General features: G+C 37.1%; 1 protein-coding gene across 2 annotated transcripts in view; it reads left to right on the top strand.

Moving 5' to 3' along the window:
* atf6 (activating transcription factor 6) overlaps nt 1–24,043 on the top strand; it is a 48,767-nt gene that overhangs the window by 20,764 nt on the left and 3,960 nt on the right. Inside the window, exons 9-15 of one of the 2 annotated variants that reach the window (XM_051138658.1) lie at nt 44–135; nt 380–520; nt 2,119–2,229; nt 2,968–3,067; nt 6,771–6,841; nt 10,040–10,151; nt 17,018–17,102. In XM_051138658.1, the coding sequence (XP_050994615.1) occupies nt 44–135; nt 380–520; nt 2,119–2,229; nt 2,968–3,067; nt 6,771–6,841; nt 10,040–10,151; nt 17,018–17,102 (712 nt within the window). Of the gene's footprint in view, nt 1–43; nt 136–379; nt 521–2,118; nt 2,230–2,967; nt 3,068–6,767; nt 6,842–10,039; nt 10,152–17,017; nt 17,103–24,043 lie in introns of both variants that reach the window. The other variant, XM_051138657.1, reaches the window with a different exon arrangement.

Here is a 24,043-nt window from a genome sequence, read left to right as displayed (position 1 = left end):
AAATGGCATGTCAGCATTCACTGTCATTCCTTTTTCCCTTAAGAACTCTGTGCTAAAAGCAACCGCACCAAAGCGGAGAGCTGTGTGTCTTATGGCGGTCCTGGTCTTTTTAGTCTTCAACTTGGGTCCAATAAGGTAAATAATTTATTCATTCCATTTCTGTATGTAATTTGTCATGGATTGTAAAATGATCACACTTTCAGGTTGGTAAATGAGTGGAACATTTAAATAGTTAAAATTTGTATAGGAAAATACTTGGTAGCACTTGGTGGTCCCATTGGAAGCATCTGTTCTGAAGGAACCAGAAGGAATGTGTTACATAAAGGTTTATTTAATATCCTGACTTGTTTTCTTTTGTTTCCTTGTGTGTCCCACCCAGTCTGCTTGGAGGAGACAGAGGGTCTACATTTCCTGCTGCCCCTGCGTTCAGTGGCAGACACCTGCTGGGCTTTTCCCCAGAGTCGGAGAGAAATTTGGAGTCAGACAGGCTTCAGACTGATCCCTCTAACCCTGTGAACAGGTAACACTATTCTGTAGTTTTCTACATTTGCACGAACACCTAGTCGAGGCTGGAAACACCTGAGGCCCTTACCTATCAAATCTTGCAGAGTCCATTTATGTTTTGGAAAACACGTCAGCACAGGTGCTGAGTGACTCTGTCCAAATGCCTGGGTAAGCACACACAGGTTTACTGTACAGCTAGCTAAGTTTGTTGTTTTATCTACCCAGGGCAATGTTTGTCCAATGTCTCATGTCCAAAAAAATTACTTCAACAGCATGAAACTCATAGGAGTTCAAAAAGACAACATGAAAAGACGAATATTTGAAGACATGATTACTTTTAAAACCTGTATCATTGTTTTCTCAAAGACATTCATCAAGTAGGGTCTAGTCAAATTTGAGTTACTTCACTCTCAGGGGTCATGTTTCAAACCTCCTGGGGCTTGGGTAAGACAAGATCACCAGCGTTGCTAACATTGTGAGAATTTTTTTGGAGCGAAAACAGGTGGTGTTCCACAAGGCTCAATTTTAGGACCATTTTTATTTCCTTTCCTTGTTTTCTCTCTGGTGTTTCCATTTCTGATATTTTTTTTCCACTAACAACCATTCCAACAGCAGTCTAAAGTTTTCTCTTCCAGTTTAAACTGTGTAATTGGTTTTTTGAAAGTCATCCTAGGGCTGGATTCTTTGAGATGGTCAGTTTTTTAGCTATCTGGGGAGAAAAGCAGGAAATGGGATTCAGCACTGGAGAATGAATGAAAGCATATAGATTGAGATCCAGATGTTGGTTTTCCAAAGGGAGCTCATAAACACCTGCAAGAGTTTTTAAATCTTTTGTGAAATCTGTTGCTCCTGTATCATTCGTCGAGATAATGTGTATCACATTCCGAAAGGGTCGTATCCTTAACTTGCTGCCTGTGTCCCTGTTTGAGTTCAGATCTGTGCAGAGTGTTTCCAATAGCCCAGGGTTTGTCCTATGTAAAGTATTTTTATTGTTGAGCGTTGGATATACTAAGAACAGTTTAGTCTGCTGTTTTAATTTATTTCCTTCTTAAGCCCACAGAGAGTAATCCAGACTTCCCTTTATCTCTGGGATGAGCTTTTCTATGTCAGCAAAGATTGTGAGAGACAGATCCAGCTTCCCAGAGCTTCAGTGTCACTCATCCCCAGCCAGAAGTGCTTGAGATGTCATTTAAGAGGCCACATGTTTCCTTGGCTATCTGAAGCTCCTGCAATGAACTGTAAATGACTACATCAGGGAGATTTTGTATTTTGTCATTCATGATGTCTTGGCTTTAAGTACAGGTTCACTGTACCTGCGCAGAGCACAAACTTGGCGTGCATTGTTGGCAGTGTTCATTTATAGATTTTAAAGATGCTGTCTTTTGCCGTAGACAAGATAAGAACGATCTTGGCTTGCACACTTGCATGGTATTCTTTCAGATGTTAAGCCAGCAGTTTACCAAGAGATGATTAAAACAAGAGCCTTGTAAAATTCCTTACGTTGTCTTGGAATTAAAACATCCTTATAAAGATTCTAACCCCCTATTTTCCATTCTTTCCCTTGTTACACTTCCCTGCCTTTATTTTAGTTTTTATTCTCTCTCTTTATCACAGGTTAGAAGATGTGGTATCAGAGCAGAAAGCTCTGATGGTGGTCAAGGATCCTCTGTATTTCAGAACACCTCCTCCCTGCCAGCCACCTGTTAACAGGACCAAGTGCATGAAGTCAGTACTTGCATCGGTTCCCCTTTGAAATTCAAATGCTGTTTTAATATGTATTTAATTGTGTTAGTGCTATCTGGCAGTTCAGTGACAAGCCAGTTCACCGCAAATTTAGATTACAGAACATCTGGTCCGCAGTGCCCCAGATTTGTCCGGTCTGATCTTATCTGAACTAAATTGAATAGGAATTTTTATTACAATAGCCATAAACAACAGCTCTGGTACAAAAATATCTGAGCTCCGTTGTAATGACAGTAAAAGATAATTGTAGTCTTTCGATAATCCAACATACGTCAAACCGGCTTTTTATAAAACAGTTCCGCTCCTTGATTATGCTTATGAATGGCTGAGTCATGTTTAAAGCTGTTATAAAATACTCTATAAACACACACCTGTGACCTCATTAATCAGTATCATGCACAAGTTATTTGAATTGTGAGGCTGTTAATAAATTGTACTTTTTAAGTTGTTGTGTTTATATGTAGTAACCATAGCTTTAATAAGCACCAAACAATAGCCTATTTTTATTCTTTTCTGTGTTCTCTGTTCATTTATCATGTAATTTGGTTCAATTTTAAACTCAATGTCCAGCCATTCATCAAAAATTCACAAGACCACAAGGATGAATTCTTGTTGCTTTTTTTAAACTAAACTGCACAGTTTTGAATGACACAATTCTTTATATTACCACTTGACATCTTATGAAATCTAAAATGATGTTTCTTCTCTGCATAACTATAGGCTAGCACATGAGCTGAGGGGCTGGGTACATCGTCATGAGGTTGAGCGGACCAAAACTCGCCGCATGAGCAACACTCAACACAGAGGCAGAACCATCCTGGTATGGCCTAACAACTTTGTTTCTCCTTCGTCTTTCTGAATTTAGCATTTTTTTATTTTTCCTTTCTCTGAAATTGTGGATAATCTACCTAAATTTTGAATCTGAAAACCAATTAAGAGACACCTAAGTGTCTTGACATTGTCCAGCGCAGTGTCTGAAGAGCCTTGTTTCTTTCTTTTTCAACTTAAGCTTGACATCTGTTTTGGTGAGGCTCAAGTGCAGACACTGGGTTGCATACCTCCAACCCAGATACAGGCGTCTGAGAACCACCAGGATGTAGCGCTGTTTATTTTCTTTAAATAGATCTTCTAAATGTTTACATTAGGGATGAGACCCCTCTCTTTGCACCCTCTCTGCTCACACTGTTCATCTCTTTCACTTCTTTTTAACCCACTCGAAGTATAATCCAGTAGTCTTGGGAAAGTAAACAGCCCTCTGCCCCAGTCGGACCAGTCAATCTGTCTTTTCTCTCTCAGACTAATTTCCTTTTTTTTTTGCCAAACTGAGTCTGATTGTCAGTAGTTTTACTTGATTTGAATGTGTATAAACCCTCCCTGCAGTGGTAATTTCGTAGATTAATAGTTTTCTTCATAATTTTCATCAATGAAAATGAGACGATGAAGAACTAAAACTCGTTTTGATTGAAGAAAACTATGACAAAAATCTGTTGACATTTAGGTCAACTAATAAAAATGAGACAAAAATGTTAAAGAGGGACAATTTGGTAAGAGATTCATTCAGAACAAATTTGCTGCGTGATTTGGAGGTTAGAAGTGTACATATGAACTGTATCATAGTCTATTGATCTGTCCGGCGGGACATAAGCAGGCATACACTTTCTGCACGTCTCATAAAATGTTCATAAATGTCAGTACCTGGGAGTAAGAGAAGAGCGGACATATGGATAAATGACGACGCAAAAGAGAACTCAGTTTGCCCCGGTTTTGACCGCAGACACTGAACAGAGAATACACACACAGAGAACACACGAATACTCTTTCGCATTGTATGAACGGAGAAATACACACAAATTCATGTCCAGTTATCAGTTTTGACAAGTATTCATGTAAACATAGATTACATCTTAAGTATATCAGACATGTATCAGTATGTTGCATCCGTTCGTTTGGTTTTAAAGGGACAGCAGCCTAATTTAGTTGCTATTGTCCGAGTCAGTGATGTTAATCAAGCAACAAAAGAAAGACAGAAAATCACTCACAGCTCTTGACTGAATCATTTCAGTAGCCCTAATAAAGATTAACCTAAATTTATTTATATAAATAAATATGTCTGCTTGAAAGAATGAAAAATATAAAGAATGCATGTTTAGCCTAACTTTTTGGTATTTCATTGAAAAGAAGACCATGTTCTTGTTCTTTATGAGAAGTGGTTTTATTTCATTTTAATCTAAAGGTATGTTTGTGTCACCGCAGTTAAATCGGTGTCTATCTCGATAAAACCTTAATATCAAACCTATATAATGAGTTTGGAAATTTTCGAAAAATGCTTAATAAATGCATTACACTATAATCTTATGAATCTTATGATATTTAGTCGACTAAAACTAGATTACAATTCAGATGACTAAAATATGACTAAAACTAAATGGCATTTTAGTCAAAAGGCGATCACTAAAACTAAATAAAAAATTTGATGAACTTTAAAAGCCCTATATAGAAGTCCGCAGTCAACAGTTTCCACAATTCATATAATAAATGAATGTTAATATTACACTACCATTAAAAAATCTGAGGTCAGTAAATTTTTTAAAAATGACTTCTGAACCTCTTATGCTCACCAAGTCTGCATTTATTTGAGTAGAAATACAATACAATTTAAAATAACTTTTTTAGTTTGTTTTAATATATTTTAAACTTATTTCTGTAATGGCAAAGCTGAATTTTCAGCAGCTTTTTCTCCAGTCTTCAGTGTCACATGATGTTTCAGAAGTCATTTTGATATGTTGATTTGGTGCTCAAAAATTATTTTTTATCAGTGATGAAAACATATGTGCTGCTTATAATGTTTATGGAAACCATAGTAGGTTTTTCAGGATTTTTGGATTAATGTGATGTTCCAAAGAAAATCATTTTCTGGAAATATGAATCTTTAACATAATGACATTGTTTTATAATACATTACTGTATAAATGTCTTGACTGTCACTTTTGGTCAATGTAATGTGTCCATCCAGAATATAAGTATTCATTTTTAACTAATCTTACTGACCCCAAACTTTTGACCAGTAGTGTAAACCATTAAAAAAGCCTCAGTCTGACTATTTAATATACAGAGGCAGCATAACTCTGAAATCACAGTGGTGGGAAAAGATGAATGGGTTCAGTTTATTTGCTGTGTGTCTTGCGCATAAAGAACAGAAAGTGCTGAATGCCATGACAACTGCTAATTCTGTTTGTCCAGTTGTGCAGATTCACTCAGAGCTATAGCTTACACACACATGAAAGGAGTGAAAGGAGACAAGGTGTTGTAAAAGATGTCAAAAAGTCAAAGAATGCTCCTGAAATGTGTACACATATGTGCCACTTATTTTATTTAATTGCCATGACATATTGACTCCTGAAATGGTTACAAGTTATACCAACAGCTACAAATCAATGAGACAATACAAGAGCAGGGTGAGGGTGGAGTAGCCTAGTGGTTTAGGATCTGGTTTGGAAACTGAGGTTCAAACCTTAAAAGGGTTGATATGTAACCACATAATCACCATTTTGCACTTGAGCAAGATTCTTAACCACACTGTTACTCCAGAGAGCCTGTTTTTGTAAATTACCATGACTGCTTTCTATGGCATAACATTCCATAAATATTTACAAAATTTCGCCAGCTTGGTAAGCAGATTCTCCCATTGAAACTAAACCATTGAAAAAAAAAAAATGTACTTAGTTCCAGGAACCTTCCCTGTATTCTGCCTTAATGTGAAGCCGTATGATTTATGCAGGTGGAATTAATCAGACTTTACTTGTTTGCGTTCCTTATCATTTATTTTTGTCAGATAACTAATGGTGAAAGCAGTTGGATGGACAGGTTGTTATGATTTAGAGAAGCCTAATGTACAGCAAGTTGATTGTTTGAAAGGCGGCTCTGTGTTTGAAGAGTCTGCCTTATGCTGGGAAACTGCCCCTGACAGAGAAGCACACGCATATATCCACCGATAGCCTTTTTTCTACTGATAAGTTCCCATCACCCAATCTGGAACCCCTCCCTGCGTTTCCACCACATTAAAAGGCCTTCTGCTCTGGAAAAATATGGTGGTCTTAAGCAGGAAGGTCTAACTGCAGAGAAATAATGTTCTCACCATAAACAACAACAAAACTAGATTTCTCCCATTATTATCAGCAAAGCTGTGTACTTTGGTGCTGCCACAATGTTTGCTTTCCATCACCAGGATTGAGCCACTTTGTAAATACTGTCATCATGCAGGGTGCTGAGATGTTGGGTGATTGAAGATGGATGGGTGTGTTGACAGATGGCTGTTTCCCAGATTCTGTACACTGTCAACACAGAGCACTGAACTAAACAAAGTCTGGGAGAGTTGTTGTTTATCAGCACAACACACAATGATAGGAGCTCAAGTGCAGATATGTTAAAGCACGCACAATGAGACACATGGACATGTGCTTGAGCTCATTTGCTTTTGTAATTTGGTAAAAGGAAGTGACATTTTTATTTTCTTTGTCCAGCAGAAAGCAGCAGATAAACAGGCTGAGGTACCACAGATCGTGACACGGATCCAATACACGGATTCCTCTGAAAAGTAAGTTGTGTGAATTTCCTGCAACATTATTCAGGCCAAACAGCATATTAAGTCTGTCATTGTGGTATTACATAAAAGTCAGTCGTCTTGAGTCTGCAGTGCTATATAGCCTTTTTGAAAGTGAGAAATTGATTTAAAAATATTTCTGTCCGTTTACACTCTTCAGAATAAAAGGTTCTTCACAGCGATGCCATGGAATAACCATTTTTGGTTCCACAAAGAACCATTCAGTCAAAGGTTTTTAAAAGAACCATTTCTTTCTTACTTTATGATCTGAAGAACCTTCTTTCGCCACAAAGAACCTTTTGTGAAACAGAAAGGTTCTTCAGATGTTAAAGGTTCTTTATGGAACCATTTAGACAAAAAAGGTTCTTCTATGGCATTGTGAAGCACCTTTATTTTTAAGAGTGTATGTCAACTAAACTTTTTGTACATGTTCATTTTGTAATGTTCACTAATGTGCATTCTGAGAAATGTTCTGCAAACAATTACTTTTCTTTGTATTATGGGACAACCAGTTCAACCAATTTAAGCTCAATTCATGATCTGCCAAAGCATGTGGTAGATTTGGCAGAAATTTGAAGCATGTAGAGGTACAATATTCTGTCCCAGCTTTCTTTTTAAGGTCATTTTTAAAAGCTGTCATCAAGTTCAGTACTAATGCTTGAGGGGAATTTCAAACTATGCCGCACACATGATTTATTTTCTTTCTTGAAATTATGTTTTTTGAGGGAAAACATTTCAGGATTTCTCTCCATACAATAGACTTCAGTGGTGCCCATGAGTTTGAACTTCCAAAATGCAGTTTAAATGCACCTTTAAAGGGCTCTAAACGATCCCAGTCGAGGAAGAAGGGTCTTATCTAACAAAACGATCGGTTATTTAAAAAAAAAAAAGACAATTATATAATAATACCCTTACCGTCTTGGAATTCAAAGAGTTCATGCAGAGCTAGACAAGTCAAGCATTTAAGGTTAAAAAGTATATCAGTTGTTTTCCTCAAAAAAACATAATTTCTTTGCGACTGAAGAAAGACAATGAACATCTTGGATGACGGGGGGTGAGTAAATGATCTGCAAATTTTTGTTCTGGAAGTGAACATCCTTTAAGCATTGTTTCAGGCTTTTGTTGCACATCTTGCTTTAATAAAAATTTTTGCCAGTATTTAACACAATTACGAGATGTTCTCGAGGGTGAAGTCATATCCCAGTCAAATAGCCACACTGCAAGTGGATGCTGTTGTGTTTTAAAGGGGACATCGGATGTGAAATTCACTTTTACATGGTGTTTGCATATAAATTTGTCTTAGCAGTGTGCGAATGCAACCACCCTACAATGATAAAAATCCATTCACTGATTTTTTTTTTTTTTAGTTCCTAAAAAAACGAACGGTGTCAATTATCAAGCCGTATTGATTTTCTGAGCAGTATGATGTCATATTGCTCAGGCCCCACCCACGACCACTGATGGACTGACCTGTATTAGCATATTATCACCCTCAGCCAGTTGTACGCCGTCCGCCATTTTCTCCGCGCTCGAGCCACTGTAGCGAGGGTAATGCACCACTGAATACACACAAAATGGAAAAGGGGTGGGGTGAGCAGAGTTCATTACCATTTAAAGATACATGCATATTGAATCGAGTCGCTGTAAACAGAGCTGTATTTGACAAGGTAATAAGAGTGTTGTTTTACATGACCATTGAGGAATTTTAAACAAAGTATTTTGCAGACACTTCAAGTAGACCCTAAAGAATCATACCAACTTGTGGAAAATGGGCATCCGATGTCCCCTTTAAGAGAGGAAATCTCCACAAATAACTGCAAAGTGCATTTTAAATTGCCCACTTGTTACAGTCTTATCAATTCCAAATGTATTAAATCATTACGGTACAATCAAATTATGACTGCCATTTCTGTTGACTGTAAAGGTGACGTATTATGCCTGTTTTTACAAGATGTGAAATAAGTCTCTGATGTCCCCAGAGTGTGTATGTGAATTTTTAGTGAATTTTTTGAAGTCTCACTTGTGATTCTGAGCTCGACAAATTCAGGCGGTCGACTTCACATTGCTTTCACATGCAATTTTTAACTACCACATTCCTATTTACGATCATTCTGGTAGCACATGAAGGCAGCAATCAGTGTAAACAGGCGGAGGCAAAGATAGATTTAGCAACATTAGCATTACAGAGCGCCAAGAAGCGCTTTCAGAAAGGCAATTTGGAAAACAAACGCCTGATACTTTGTCTAGAGCTGACGTTCGTGCACAAAGCGGTGGTATTGATCCCTAAACATATAGGGCACTTTTGGGACATTTCTTTCTTTCGATAATGAAATTTAACCACAGCGTCTTCAGCGGCTCCGATGTATGGAGTCTGTGGAGACACCTATGTTCATTGGTGCATCCAACAGTAATGGCAGACTGCTGCTCCTCACTCAGTGCTGTGTCTATGCTAATAGGGCAAAGATTGTCACAAATGGGTGGGGATTTTATTTTTTCCTACGATGACGTGTTCATAGGGAGAAATCTGGAATTGCTTGTTCAGCGAGAGTGTTTATGATTTATTAGGATTGTAAAAAAATGAGTGGGTGGTTTTTTGCCATTATAGGCTGGTTGTTTACACACACGGCGGTCACACAACTGTGTTCAAATACCTTCTAAAAGTGTTTTTTGCATAATGGGTCCCCTTTAAAATCTATCTTGTGTTAGTACGAAAAAACCCTGTTTTTACACCTTACAGACATATTTGCCTACTTGTTTTTTGTTTGTTTTATCTTTCTGTTTTGTTTTTTTGGGTGGGCCACTTGCGCTCCCTCAGGGTAAATCATTTTTTTGGCTGCTGTAGTTTGCCTGACCTCAGCAGTGCGTTGGGCCAAAAATCAACATGGCTGTCATTCCATTGCTCCACACTGACAACGGGAAAGGCCACGTTCACACAGGAAAGAAAGTGTTTTATCAAGAGATTCGTGAGAACTGTAATTAGACTTCTCGCTTGTTCTGAGTTACATGGTATTTTATTACAATAGGTATGCAAGGTAAGCTAGATAAAGCTTTTTGAAATTAAATTTGAAAATAAACTGTGTGTATAAAATTTCATATTCAGTACAAGTTTTAACCTGCAGAAATAACTTTAGGTAGTTGTTATCAGTGGCAAAATGTAAATCAGAGTTTGAAGTGTTTGTATCCTGTGTGCAGGATTCCCAGCAGCGAGCTGCAGGTGTATTACGCCCCTCACCGCACCTACAATGACTTCTTTGACGAACTGAACAGAAGAGGGGACACATTCTATGTGATCTCTTTCCGCCGGGTAAGTTGACCTCCCCATCTATCTGCCTATCTGTCTGTTCATCAGTTCTATCAGCCTGTGGCCACACATGGATGTGCTTAATTGGTTTTAGAGCCCACACAGCATCATAAAGGGACACTTGAGACTGTTCCACCTTCCACCTTAATGGCAGAGAATCTTCTAGCATGTGTTAGATCTTGGGAGGTCTTTATAAACTTCTGTTTTTTCAGTTTGTAAACGATCGTTCTCGTTTGACACAAAGCACACTGTGGTTCTTATAATGCCACCTCACTAGTATTTGGCATGCCTCTGTGATATTGAAATTAGTATATACAGGCTAATAAGTTGATATATTGTAAAATATATTACACTAATTACACTGTAAACTAGCATTCAAAAATTGGGGGGCAATAACAAATTAATACTTTAATTCAGCGATGATGCATGAAATTGATCTAAAGAGACAAATAAAAGAAATCTATTTGAACTAGCTCTTTTGAACTTTCTATTCTTCAAAGAAACCTAAAAAGCATCACTGTTTGCACAAAAATATTAATCAGCACAATTGTTTTTAACAATTTCTTGAGTAGCAAATCTGCACATTACAGTGTTTTCAGAACGATTACACTACGAGTCAAAGGTTTTTGAACAGTAAGATTTTTTTTTTTTTTTTTTTAAGAAGTCTCTTTTGCTCACCAAGCCTGCATTTATTTGATCCAAAGCAAAAACAATAAAATTTAGAAATATTTTTACCATTTAAAATAACTGTTTTCTATTTGAATGTATCTTAAAATGTAATTTATTTCTGTGATCAAAGCAAAATTTTCGACATCATTACTCCAGTCTTCAGTGTCACATGATCCTTCAGAAATCATTCTAATATGTTGATTTGCTGTTGTTTATTTATTATTATTATTATTATTATTATTATTATTATCAATATTTTAAACAGTTTTTGATTTTTAAACAGATTCTTTGATGAATAGAAAGATTTAAAGATCAGTATTTATCTGAAATAAAAAAAATGTTGTAACATTATACACTATACCATTCAAAAGCTTGGAATCAGTATTTTTTAATGATAGAAATGAATACTTTTATTTAGAAAGGGTGTTTTTAATTGATCAAAAGTTATGATAAAGACATTTATAATGTTACAAAAGATTTCTATTTCAGATAAATGCTGTTCTTCTCAACTTTCTATTCATCAAAGAAACCTAAAAAAAATCTGCTCAGCTGTTTTCAACATAATAATAATAATTAATGTTTTTGAGCAGCAAATCAGAATATTACAATGATTTCTGACGGATCATGTGACTGGAGTAATGATGCTAAAAATTCATCTTTGAAATCACAGGAATAAATTACATTTTAAAATATATTCAAATAGAAAACAATTTTTAAAAAGTTCACTGTTTTTGCTATACTTTGGATCAAATAAATGCAGGCTTGGTGAGCAGAATAGACTTCTTTAAACATTAAAATCTTACTGTTTAAAATTTTTTTTGTCTGGTAGTGTGTGACATTGAAGGCTAGAGTAATGAAAAGCTTTCAGCTTTACCATCACAGGAATAATTTTTAGTGGTTTTTAGTTATATTTTTAATCTTTTTTTAAAGATTATTTTTAGGTTTTATTTAGATTTGGTATAAAATGGCTCCATCAGCCTGTGTTGACATATAAAACCATTAGAAGCTGTAACCAGCATTATCATTAAAGTTTAAAGTTTCAGTTGTCAAAGTATTTCAGCTGGTATGAATTTAACTGTGAAATGTGCTACAAATGTTCTGTTCCTACTACATTTTGCAATAAATTTAAACTACCATTCCTCTCAGTTTGACATTCCCAGGGCATTTATTAATCAGTGGCACCCACTGGATCCATTCAGATTTTGTAAGATGAACTACACAACTGGGTAATTGCTCACTGGATTTGCCAATGTTTGTGGGATTCATGCTAAGTATCATCAAAATCTATTTAAGAGATTTGTTTGAGACCGTTTGGATCAACTAAACAGGACTTTCTTTTGTTTATTTTGTGGACATTTGTGTCTTTTTGTAATAGGTGAAAGACTTAATTATCTAAGAGTAATTCAGATGATTCAGGCCTTTTTTTTTTTTTTTTTTTTTTTACACATGTACATGATCTCAAGCTGGATGTCATTAATTTAGAGTCAGACTGTATTTGTAGTAATCTGGTCATTTATTTCTGTTTTAAACAATTGCATGTCATCTTTCATCAGTTCTTTCCATCTTCCTTGTATGTTTAAAGTTGTTTTTATCCCATACCCTCAGTACCTGCTTTTGATTATTCACTCGGAAGATGTGAATAATGTTGGCTGACATGTTTGAAAAGGAATCTTAAGTCTCTTTTGTTACAAAGGGAATGTGTTTTGACAAACCGCAGTGGCTCAAAACAAAAAAAGAAAAATAAGCATAATTAAATATTTCACTAGTTTGCATGAGATGTGATGGTAGATGGTTATCACTCTTCATCCTGATGAATTTTTATTTTTTTTTAATGGCAAACAGGTCTCCACTTCATTTTTGAGAAACTAACACAAAGAAATGACTCATCATGTCAATGACTCATAATCGGAAGATTTTTGTGGACTCTAAGAACTCTTTCGCCAGCTACTTTTTTTTTTCTAAACTAAATATGATTTAAAGACTCAAAAATGAAAGTTGTCATTGTTTCATTAATCTCGGACCAAAAAATGGACCCCATCATAGATGAGTTGGCGCCAGGAGATTGTTGATTGGTTTAGTCATACGCAGGCACTGCCCTGCTTTTTAATGTTTGGTTAAGTCTCTAGGTTTATTCAGTCATTTGGCAAGGCAGACTTTCATAATATTGACTCAGCTCCTCCAGAAACCTCCTCAGATGGTGACCTCCATTTAAGAACCTAAAAAAGGTCAAAGCCTAACCCATCAGGTTCCATTTTGGGCCATCTAAAGCTCAAATGTGTTAACTTCCAATGTGTGACCTTTTGTTTAGTAGTAGACAGATTAAAAAAAGTATCTAAAGGCTTTTGTTTTTGTTTTTCCCCAAATCTTGCATTACTAATGATGCACAGGGCCTGGGATCCACAATGAAGTGTCCTTTTGAAGAAAAGAAAAAAACTTTATTGTAGAAAACCTTTGATTGATCATCGTGAAACTTTTTATTTTTGGGTGAATTAGTCTTTTGAGTTTAGTCAGCATTTTAAATGTCACAATCACAATTTTTTTTTATTAGTTTTTGTTTGGGTGTTTATTTATTTTGTTTCCTAGGTTTCTGGGCTTGTGTCTCGGAGGTGCTTGTCTTGTTTAATTTTGCTTTTTTCCTCTCCATGTGTATTGAGCTCTGCATCTCTCTGGACTGTGTTTGCAACCTAATAGTGTTTATTTCATTGTCCCATTGAATCAAGCTCTCTGATCTCCCTGAGTTGCTGCAAACATTCAAACTGCGCTGGGGATGTTTCCATAGTCATCCTCATGTAAACTGATCGTAATATCCTCGGCTTGAAGCTCCCTCTGAGCCTGTCACACTTTGGAATTGGCAGGAAGTTCATATCTGTCCGAGACTGGTATACCTCATACCGTTCTCCACAGTCACTTGCCCTTTCACTCTTTATGCCTCTCTCTTTTTCCACCTTTCCTCTCGTTGACCGTAGTCATGGCGGATATTCACGGAATTGCACCCACAGGTTTCAGAGATGTTCCAGGTCACGTGCTGGACACAAAGACAGAACTTGGCCACTGCTCTTCCTAAAAGACCTCATTGTCATAATCTAGTCTAGGGAACCACAGTGGTTTCGGGAAGAGGAAAAATAAGCCAGAATAAGGTGTAACACAAATTTTATAATCTTTGTGAAATGTATTGACGTATTTGATGTGGCAAGCACATCTTTTTAACCAGGAACAGACCTGAATTTTTTCTTTTCTTCATTTACTTACTACATCATCTTCAGTAGTTTTGAAACTGAATTAAGTCAATTTGTAGTCTGTTCTTGTTTTAATCAAACTCACTTCATTTTGATCAAATTATCAGAAAATAAGACTTTTTTTTGCCATTATAATAACCCATAGCAGATCCATACACGTGGAGCTGGGGAAGGTGGAGGGTTTCAGAGTAACTTTGAAAGCGTAATGTGAAATGCTGTAGTCCATAGGTTTTTAACTCTGCTCCTGGGGACACAGTGTCCTGCGGAGTTTATTTCCAGTCTGCTTTAGCACACGTGGCCTGAGACTTTTCAAGTGATCCTGAAGACCTTGATTAGCTAGTTCAGGTGTGTTTGATTATGGTTGGAGCTGAACTCTGCAAGAGAGTGGGTTCCCAGGAGCAGGGTTGAAGACCTATGCTGAAGTCAATGTTAAACAGCCATTGTAATAATCAGGTCTGGGGAACCACAGTAGCCTGGAGAGAGGAAAAATAAACCAGAGTAAGGTGTAACACAAATTGAATAATCTTTGTGAAACTTAATGACATATCTGATGTGGCAAGCACATCTTTTAAATCAGGAACAGATCTGAACACCAAAAGTGAAAATTTTGTCTTTGTTTGCTTACCACAGGATTTTCTGCAGGGTCTACTGAAAGGTCTTAAAGGGGTTATCGGATGCCCATTTTCCACAAGTTGATATGATTCTTTAGCGTCTTAAAGAAAAGTCTATAATATACTTTGGTTAAAAATTCTCAATGGTTGTGTAAAACAACACCCTTTTTACCTTGTCAAAATGAGCTCTGCAAAAATCATCTCATTCTAAGGAGTTGTTCCTTTAAATGCAAATGAGCTCTGCTCACCCTGCCCCACTCTTCTCTCAGTTCAGCTCATGGATCTTTCTCCTAATGAGCTGATGATCTGAATCAGGTGCGTTAAATAAGGGAGACATACAAAATGTGCAGAGCAGTGGGCCCTGAGGACTGGAGTTGAGAACCACTGATCTAACTCAGTATATAGCATATATAGTATAGTATATAGTATATAGCATATATAATAACCTGTAGCAGATCAATACAGGTGGAGCTGGGGAAGGTGGAGGGTTTCAAAGTAACTTTGAAAGCACGCCACAAAATGCTCTAGTCCATAGGTCTTCAACTCTGCTCCTGGGGACCCACTGTCCTGCAAAGTATATTTCCAACCTGCTTCAGCACACGTGGCCTCAGACTTTTCCAAGTGATCCTGATGATCTTGATTAGCTGGTTCAGGTGTGTTTGATTAGGGTTGGAGTTGAACTCTGCAGGACAGTGGGTTCCCAGGAGCAGGGTTGAAGACCTATGCTGTAGTCAGTGCTAACCAGCCATTTAAATGTAAAGCAGCAAGTACCATTGGCTGCTCTTCCTAAAATACCTCATTGTAATAATCTTGTCTAGGGAACCACAGTAGTTTGGGGAGGAGGTGTAACACAATAATAATCTTTGTGGAATTTATTGATGTATTTGATGTGGCAAGCACATATTTTAAATCAGGAACAGATTTGAACACCAAAAGTGAAAATTTTGTCTTCATTTGCTTACCACAGTGTTTTCTGCAGGATCTACAGAAAGTTCTTAAGAAATCTTAATTCATCCTTAAACAAATGAAGGCCTTAAAAAGGTCTTGAATTAGAGCAGAAGTCTTAAATTAATTTTAATGCCAATGTTGCATAAAAACTGCTAATATCTTGCGTAATATCTTCTTCAGTATTTTTGAAACCGAATTACGCCCATTCTTAGTCCCGTCTGTTCCTGTTCTAAAGGGCACCTATTATGCAAAATCCACTTTTAGAAGGTGTTTGGACAGAGGTTGGATTGTGTGTACACAGCCATCTTATAATGATAAAAAAGACATCCAGTCTTTTTTTTTTAATTTTCATAAAATCAAACCACCTTTAAAAACGAGCACTTTGGAGCCTGTCCGCAAAATGACGTCATATTACAGCCCCACCCACCGCTATTCACTGACAGGTGCATATTACCATATCAGCTATTTTTCCTGCGTGTGATCAGCTGTGTTGAAAGCAGTGTTGCGTCAGAAACATCTTTGCTCTGTTTCATGATCAAAAAATATTCAAGGATGTTAGTGTTTCTGCTGTGAATGTTGAGGTCTATTGAGGGTCTTAAAAAATCATCATATTGCTCAAAAACTGAATGGGGAGCTCAGAATCAGAATGTCGTGAAGACTAATAATCAAAGACAGAATTTTTATTTGGGGGTAAACTATTTGTGTCCCACTGTGAATTCAATTTCCTGCACATCTTTAGTACAGTGACATCAGATGGCATTAAACACGAACATGTTTACTAAAGTCTACATGACTCAAGACGTCACAAATCCATGACCCATTTCCCATCCATCACACAGGCGCGAGTGTTATTATAATCTCCAACTCGTGGATTTTCCTGTCCATATGGTTTCTGTCTTCAACGTGTGTGTGTCCTGACTGCAGTTGGACTAACGTAGACAAATTTCTGACCTGATTATAGAAGTGTTACATGACACCCTCTAGGTCTTGAAATGTCAGTTTACTTACCCTGAAAGAAACTGGGAGCTTTCTTAAGCAAATATTAAGTGTATATGCATCAGAACAGAATGGTTTTCATAAAAAATACTACTGGTTTTACCATTAATATTAAAAAGAGAAGTTTCTTGAGCACCAAATCAACATATTAGAATGATTTCTGAAAAATTATGTGACTGGAGTAATGACTTTTTTACTGTATTTTTGATCAAAAGCATTTAAAAAATTACATATTGTGTCTCACTCTTACTGTGTGACGCAATCAGACTTTTCAACAACCAAATTGCTGTTTCAGATTTCTCAAAAACAGTGACCAGGGCAATTTAGCAATGTCCTCAGCAATGTAATAAACTTTCCTCATGCATGTGTTTTTGTGCTTGGCTGATGACTGTTCCTCTTTTGTTTACAGGATCACCTCCTCCTTCCCGCCACCAGCCACAACAAAGGCAGCCGCCCCAAGATGTCTGTGGTCCTGCCAGCTATGAATTACAACGGTAAGAGAAAAGAATTGTGAATGATCTTATTTTCTAATAATGCCATCTAATACTACTACTAATAATCATTCCTTACATTTATATTAAATCTAGATCAAATATAGTGGTGATATTGCATATTCTGTTCATGTTTCATGAAATAAGAATTGAATCAAAAAAGACACAAATATATATGACTTTCATACAGGATGTTTTTGCAGCATCTAGGCATTTATTAACTGTATTATTAACTGTATCGCTTTTTTTTTTTTTTTTTTGCATGTCACGCAATGAGCACTGCTTTTTTTAAGTTGCCTGGTTAAACTTAGAGGGAAAAAATATGTCTTTTGACTGGCAACGTAGTTTTCAGTTAACATTTCAACACTCATCCTACACCCAAAGCATCACCATAGCCCAGGCTTGCCCTGTTCTCAGACTATTACAGTTTATGCCTGTGAGCTAATGAGATCACAGTCAGATCCTTGTCCTTAAAACCAGAGTGGTGTCTCCACTCACAGCAGGCCTGCAGCCTCTGATTACAAATCTGCTGGGTTAGAATGTTCCACTCAGAGCCCTGACAGGGGACCAGTACAAGAGAACTCCCAGAGTTAATGACATAGTAATGAGCCCTGCAGGAGTTCTGGCATCTGATTGATTTATGTAGTTTATGCATGTTCATTTATTCATTTTTTTAGAATAGAATCAATTCATTTGTATTTATATAATGTTAAATTTTAAAAAGCACAATATTAATGTGAAATATTAATAAATATAATGTATGTGATATTGTACATTGATATATTTTGTTTGGTTAAAGGGAACCCCGGGTTTTAAGACTTGTATGGCTTAATATGACATAAATGATATCTCTTAAAGAAATATGTAGTAAAAAACCCATGAAAGATTTATGTTATTTAAAGGTGTCATAGAATGAAAAACTGTATTTACCTTTTCATAGTTGAATAATAACAGTTCTGTACATGGAAATGACATACCGTGAGTCTCAAACTCCACTGTTTCCTCCTTCTTATGTAAATCTGATGTGTGCAAAAGACCACTGAAAAGAGGCGAATCTCAGCATAACACTGACTGTTTCGTTCTAGTTGGGGTTTATTAATATTTACGCCCACAACATTTGCATAGAAACAAGCGAGGACAATAGTGCCAGATCATGAAAATAAATGTTATGTTCCAGGCTGTGCAGGGATGGGTTGGTATTTAGAAAGGCACGAAAACAAATAACACATTCTATTAAAATAACGTGAGCCATTAAAGGGACATGGTTAGCAGCTTGCTAGTGGTGGCCTGTTACATTACAATTCATAAGATTTCACTCACCACATAAGTAGAGTAAGGAGAGATGATTTAGGATGAAGGTGAATGATTTACAGATCCTGAGCACCACTGACACGCATCTGATCTTGTAAATTGTGTGGTAAGTACTGCCGCTCTAGTATACACAGGGCATGTGCAATCGCAAATCTCGAAAGTGAAAGTAAAAAGTGATCGTGCGTTCAAAAGCAGTTTCAGTGCCCCGTATATTAATAGCGACTCCCTGATTAAATATATATTTTGTCCTCCATGTGTTTCCTTCCTGATGTGTGAGCTACTGAAATGAGCCGCATTGTGAAACAGCCAATCAGAGCAGAGCTCATCATTATTATTCATGACCCGTCCAAATAAGGTAATAACAGACCATTTCATTCTAGGGACGAATCCTAGGGATGTAAATGGACATGTTAAACCATTTCTGGAGAATTTTTGCCCTCACCTAAGCCACGTACCTTATATATAGATATCAGAGAACAATTTAAAATATTGTATCAGTGCATTCTATGGCACCTTGTTTCCAAAAATCCACTTTGTTTTATACATATTTTGGATTATGGGGGGCGCCATTATTTCGCTGAAGTAAAATGGTTGCACTCGGTGAGGTACTGGCGCTACCTGTTGCTATTTTTACCACAACACAACTTTGAACACACAACTCGGAAAATAAAATACTCATATAATGTTACATTGTGCGGCTTTTGGTTGTAATTTTCAGTCAAGGGGGAACAACAGATGCGATGTAACTCTTAACTGCTTTCCTAGCGATAAGAAGAAGAGAAAAGAATGGGAAGTTGCCTGTGGACAAATAAAACTTTCTAAAGACCTGCAACTTTGTTCTCTCCACTTTAGCCCTGATGCCTTTAAGGCTTTTAGTAAAAAGAGCTTACAAACAGCAGAGACGTGAAACGCTAGATGCCATTCTGGCAGGATGTAAACATGCCAACGCTTGTCCTGACGGAGCAGCCACTGAAGGAGTTTCTCAATGTGGATTTCACTCGATATCCAGGGGCGTTTAGAGTCCTTTTGGAAAAAAAAAATCTATGGTACGACATTTGGTTGCCTACGCTTATATCCATCGCCAACTGTAAGCTCTTTCAGTGGCTGTGGATATCGTATCAATATTTTATTTTCCGAGTTGTGTTGTGGTAAAAGCAGCAACAGATAGTGCCAGTAGCTTGCCGAGTGCATCAATTTAACATCATTGAAATAATGGCCAAAATATGTATAAAAATTACATTTTTTTTAAAAAAACGTTTCATAAGTTTTCTACTACGTTTCAGTAAAAGACATCATTTATGTTATATTAAGCCATACAAATCTTAATACCCCTTCAAGACAAAGGATTCTCATATGCTCTTATAAAAGCCAAAGAGAAAACTGTTTTGAAATTTGATGGCGACTAATCATTTCTGTAAACATTCCATTTGTGGTATTGTATTTCTTTCCTTTAATTTCTTGGAAGTGAATCAGACTAGATTAGCCTGTACTGATCTCAGGAAGGGAAATGTGATATACTGACCTTGCAATGTGAACAGGCTTTTGTGAAAGATGAGTTTTAAACCCTTTAGAAAGAGAATAGTGATAAAAGCATAGTCAGTATAGTCATCCCTACTATGATTTTGGTAGTACAAGTGTGTGCCTCTAACTTTTAGTGGTTATCTCAGTGGCTTATTTGAGTCTCCTGATTGCATAGTGTATGCAATCAGGAGATTAATTGCAGACAACAGGACAGATTGCAAACCTGTTTTAATATAGTTTGATATCTTTCCAACCAGTCACCAGGTGTGCAAACTGTTCCAGCTATAGAATCACAGCCGAGGAAATTGTAAGAAAGAGATTATTAGAAAGCGGGTAAAAAAATCTCTCTAAAAATGAGGGCATGTGCTCCATGTTGTTTAATGACTAGAATAAACATTCCAGTTGCTACGTGCGTGAGTTTGTGTGAGAATGCGATGTCTGGGAAGCGCTTGATCTAGTAATTGACCCACATAGTCTGTGATTAGTTGTGCAGTTTGCACACCAGCTCAACGGAAAACAAGAAACCTGCCATATTTTAAAGATCATAGACTTAAATTGTTTATGTAACCCAAATCTTAAGTAGTCTCACTTGAGAGGATGGCAGAGCATGATGTATACTCTTCATCAATTTTTTTTTTCTGGCTCCATCCTGTGTTGATTTAGAAATGCATGTTCAAAGATGGGTTTCACATGGTTTTATTAAGAGAACAACTTTTGGACAACTCAGAACAGAAGTCTAGTTTTTGAAACTGCCCCCAGCTGATTCTGTTCCATTCTACACGCTCAGGCTTGTGTGTTCAGGTCGGGGTGTTTTCTACCACATGTGATGCAAGGATGGAAAGAAACGTTTCTGTTATTAATCAGTGTTTTCAAGGTGGTCGATTTCTATCTTGAAAACAACATGAATAACAAAACAAAAGTTGTTGTTTTTTTTGTTTTGTTTTTTTTTTCTCCATCAATTTCAGTTTTATGTTTGGTTTGGAAACTATTGTTGCAGTGTCTGGCAGTGTCAGGACATATATTATCTGTTTTCTTTTGCCATCTTCCCTGTGGAGTTCTGAGTCAGCATTATAATCGTTAGTGAATGTTGGAAATGATGATCATCATCATTTTTCCCTTTTCGTTGCTTGTTTGAGCGCTACACACATTTCAAAGTCATATCATGAACATTTCTACTCTGCAGTCAAAGGCATTGCTTTATAGTCAAAAGCATAGTTAAATATAGCTGCGAGCCACGATGACCAGGGTTCAAGCACATAAGGCATTTAAGCAAGGAAAAAGACATTGTGTTAACATGGCTGTAACCAGCTAAATTATTTTTAAAAAGTGCATTTTTGCCAAATCCAGGTAATTTAACACAGAAATATGATTTTTAACATTTATTACTGTTATAGCACCACCTATGATTGAATTTCCATAAAATGTTGCATGCTTGTTTAGAATCACCTGTTGCATGTGCTCAACAGGTTTCGTGAAGTTTTGAGTTTTCATTTGGTCTTTATGGGCTTTTTGGTATATTTGGACAGGCCCCTTCTCTAAACTATTGGCCTAGAGAGTCCAAAGAATTGTACTGCAGTGTTTTTGACAGATTGAGCAAAAAAAATCTAGGACTAGTTAGCAAAAGTAGGTTTTTACGTCTTCTCAATCATTTAACTAATGGTTTGATTGACAGTAGTGGTTCTAGAGGCAAAATTGTCTGGAATGAGGAGGTCTATCGTACAATACGTTGGAGGTCGACCAATGTTTCGATTTTTGCTGATTAATCGGCACCGATAGTTGATTGGCGGAACTATTGGTTATCTTCTAGGGCTAGTTTGCAAAAGTAGGTTTTTTTTTATAAAAAAAAAAAAAAAAAAAAAAAAAAAAAAAGAAAGCACAGGGTGATGGACAAATCCGAGGAGTGCGTTTAGTTCGGCATGACCCAAGGATTCCAATGTACTTTTGGTCGCTGTAGCACCCCCGCCTGGCCAAGTGGGGTGAGCCTTGGTGACGTTGTAGACCAGAGTGCCCAACACTGTTCCTGGAGATCGACCTTCCAGTTTAGTTCCAACCCTAATCAAACACACCTGTCTGTAATTATCAAGTGGTTTTTCAGATTCTAATTAGCTGGTTCAGGTGTGTTTGGTCAGGGTTGGAGCTGAAAAATGCAGGAAAGTTGATCTCCAGGACCAGGGTTGAGCACCCCTGTTATACTACCATGCCTCAAAGTTTCTAGTCTCTACGACTTATGGTTTTGGCTGCCCAACCACTTTTACTTGGAGTTTGCTCAACCTTGGCCACTCTAAAAATTACAATAGGGTTTCAGCGCTGCATGCTTGAACCCCTAAAAAGCCTAATTCAGGAAAAAAAAATCAGCTAAAAAAAAATTTTTTCATTTACTTTTACTCCATTTAGCCCAAATGGACACAAAAGAGACCTTTTGTCCCATTAATAGTGACATACAACAACGTACAACTTGTGCATTATATTCTAAGTAGTCGTAGAATAGCCTTTTTTTCTTTTTTCTTTTTTGGTTAGTGAATTGGACAGAATGATTCATATGCAATCAGAGCTCAACTCACTGATCAATTTATATTTGGTCCAAATTTTTGTTTTTGGACTTAATCTGTCAGCTATGGGGGAAAGTGAGTTTGGCTGGAACCTCAAAGATTCACAACCACAGCCTCATGAGGAATTTACCCTTGAGTCCACATGTTGCCTTAATCAGTATTTTAAATGGTGTTTGGAAAGTCAGGCATAGTACCAGACATATCCAGGGAAAACGAAAATCCTTCTGTGAGAATGGAAAATGACATTTCTGACATTGGAAACTTAGTATATATAGGACGGAAAAGATTGTGTTTTAATGTCATGACGTATACACCTCAGCCGTTCAGTGTCATTTTAGTGCTTGCACTGAAATACAGTGAGATGATTGCTGTAACCCATCATCTGTGATGATTTCTGCAGCACTGCTGAGGGTTTTTTTTAAGCACCTGTGAAAATACACATTTTGTGAGATATTGAAGCTTCATCCTGTAACGCTGACTGTTCACTGGTGGTATGAGAGATAGATGGGGAAGATTTTGGTTTCAGGAGCACATCAGAAAGATTCTGACTGTAAATCACCGGTTTTGAGATCATCATTGTGGGTGTGTGGCTGAATCGCTTGTCAGAAACGATTGAGTGTAGGATGCGTAAATGTATTTACCAGTAAGGGCTGGAAAAGTGCTTTAGGTTGACCTACCGTGATGCTCTCCAGCCTATAAAGTTTTTATCAGTGCTGGAGCGAATCGCACAAGTCTGTTGTAAAAGTGTCATTCCTGCCGCCCATATGCTGTGCATGTATGTGAAGCTCTCGCTCATCTTCTCTGGTATAGAAAGCTGTCCTTATAGAAGATAGACCATAGAACATCTGTAGTGAGTGTAAACCAGCATGCTTTTAATGCTTCCTTACAAAATACTCATTGCTTGTGTTTGACGAGTGCTTTTATGAGGCTGTCAAAACATGGGAGAAAAAGTCACGGCCTGACCTTTGCTTCCAGAGATTAAGGATGATAGGGCATCCCACTGTGTCAGTAAAACCAAACCTGCTCACGTATTTTAGAAAGCAGCTTCATTTGTATGAATCTAATAGAATCTCTTAAAGCGATAGTTCACCTAAAAATGAAAATTCTGTCATTTCTCACTCGACCTTCTTGTCGTTTTGAACCCGTAAGACCTTCGTTCATCTTCAGAACACAAATTAAGATATTTTTGATGAAATCCGAAAGCTTTCTCACCCTGCATAGACCGCAATGCAACTGACGCATTCAAGGCTGAGAAAGGCAGTGAGGAAATCATTCAAACAGTCCATGTAACTATGGTTCAACTGTGATTTTATAAAGCTACAAGAATATTTTTTGTGCGCACAGAAAACAAAAATAATGACGTTATTCAACAATTTCTTCTCTTCCGTGTCAATCAGCATCTATTCACAAGAGTACAACGACGCATGATGTTGATGAAAAGGCGCTTGACGCCTGCTGATGGGGCTGTTGGGGTACATGAAACAAAAAGTTTGTGAATCCTCAGCATCCAAACTGTCATTGCGATCCATTGTTTTCCTATTGATTAAATTGACTGCACTCCCT

This window comes from Labeo rohita, chromosome 20 (assembly GCF_022985175.1).
Source record: "Labeo rohita strain BAU-BD-2019 chromosome 20, IGBB_LRoh.1.0, whole genome shotgun sequence".
Classification (NCBI taxonomy): domain Eukaryota; kingdom Metazoa; phylum Chordata; class Actinopteri; order Cypriniformes; family Cyprinidae; genus Labeo; species Labeo rohita.
Note: the sequence above shows the minus strand (reverse complement) of the source record. Positions and strands in the feature narration are given on the sequence as shown.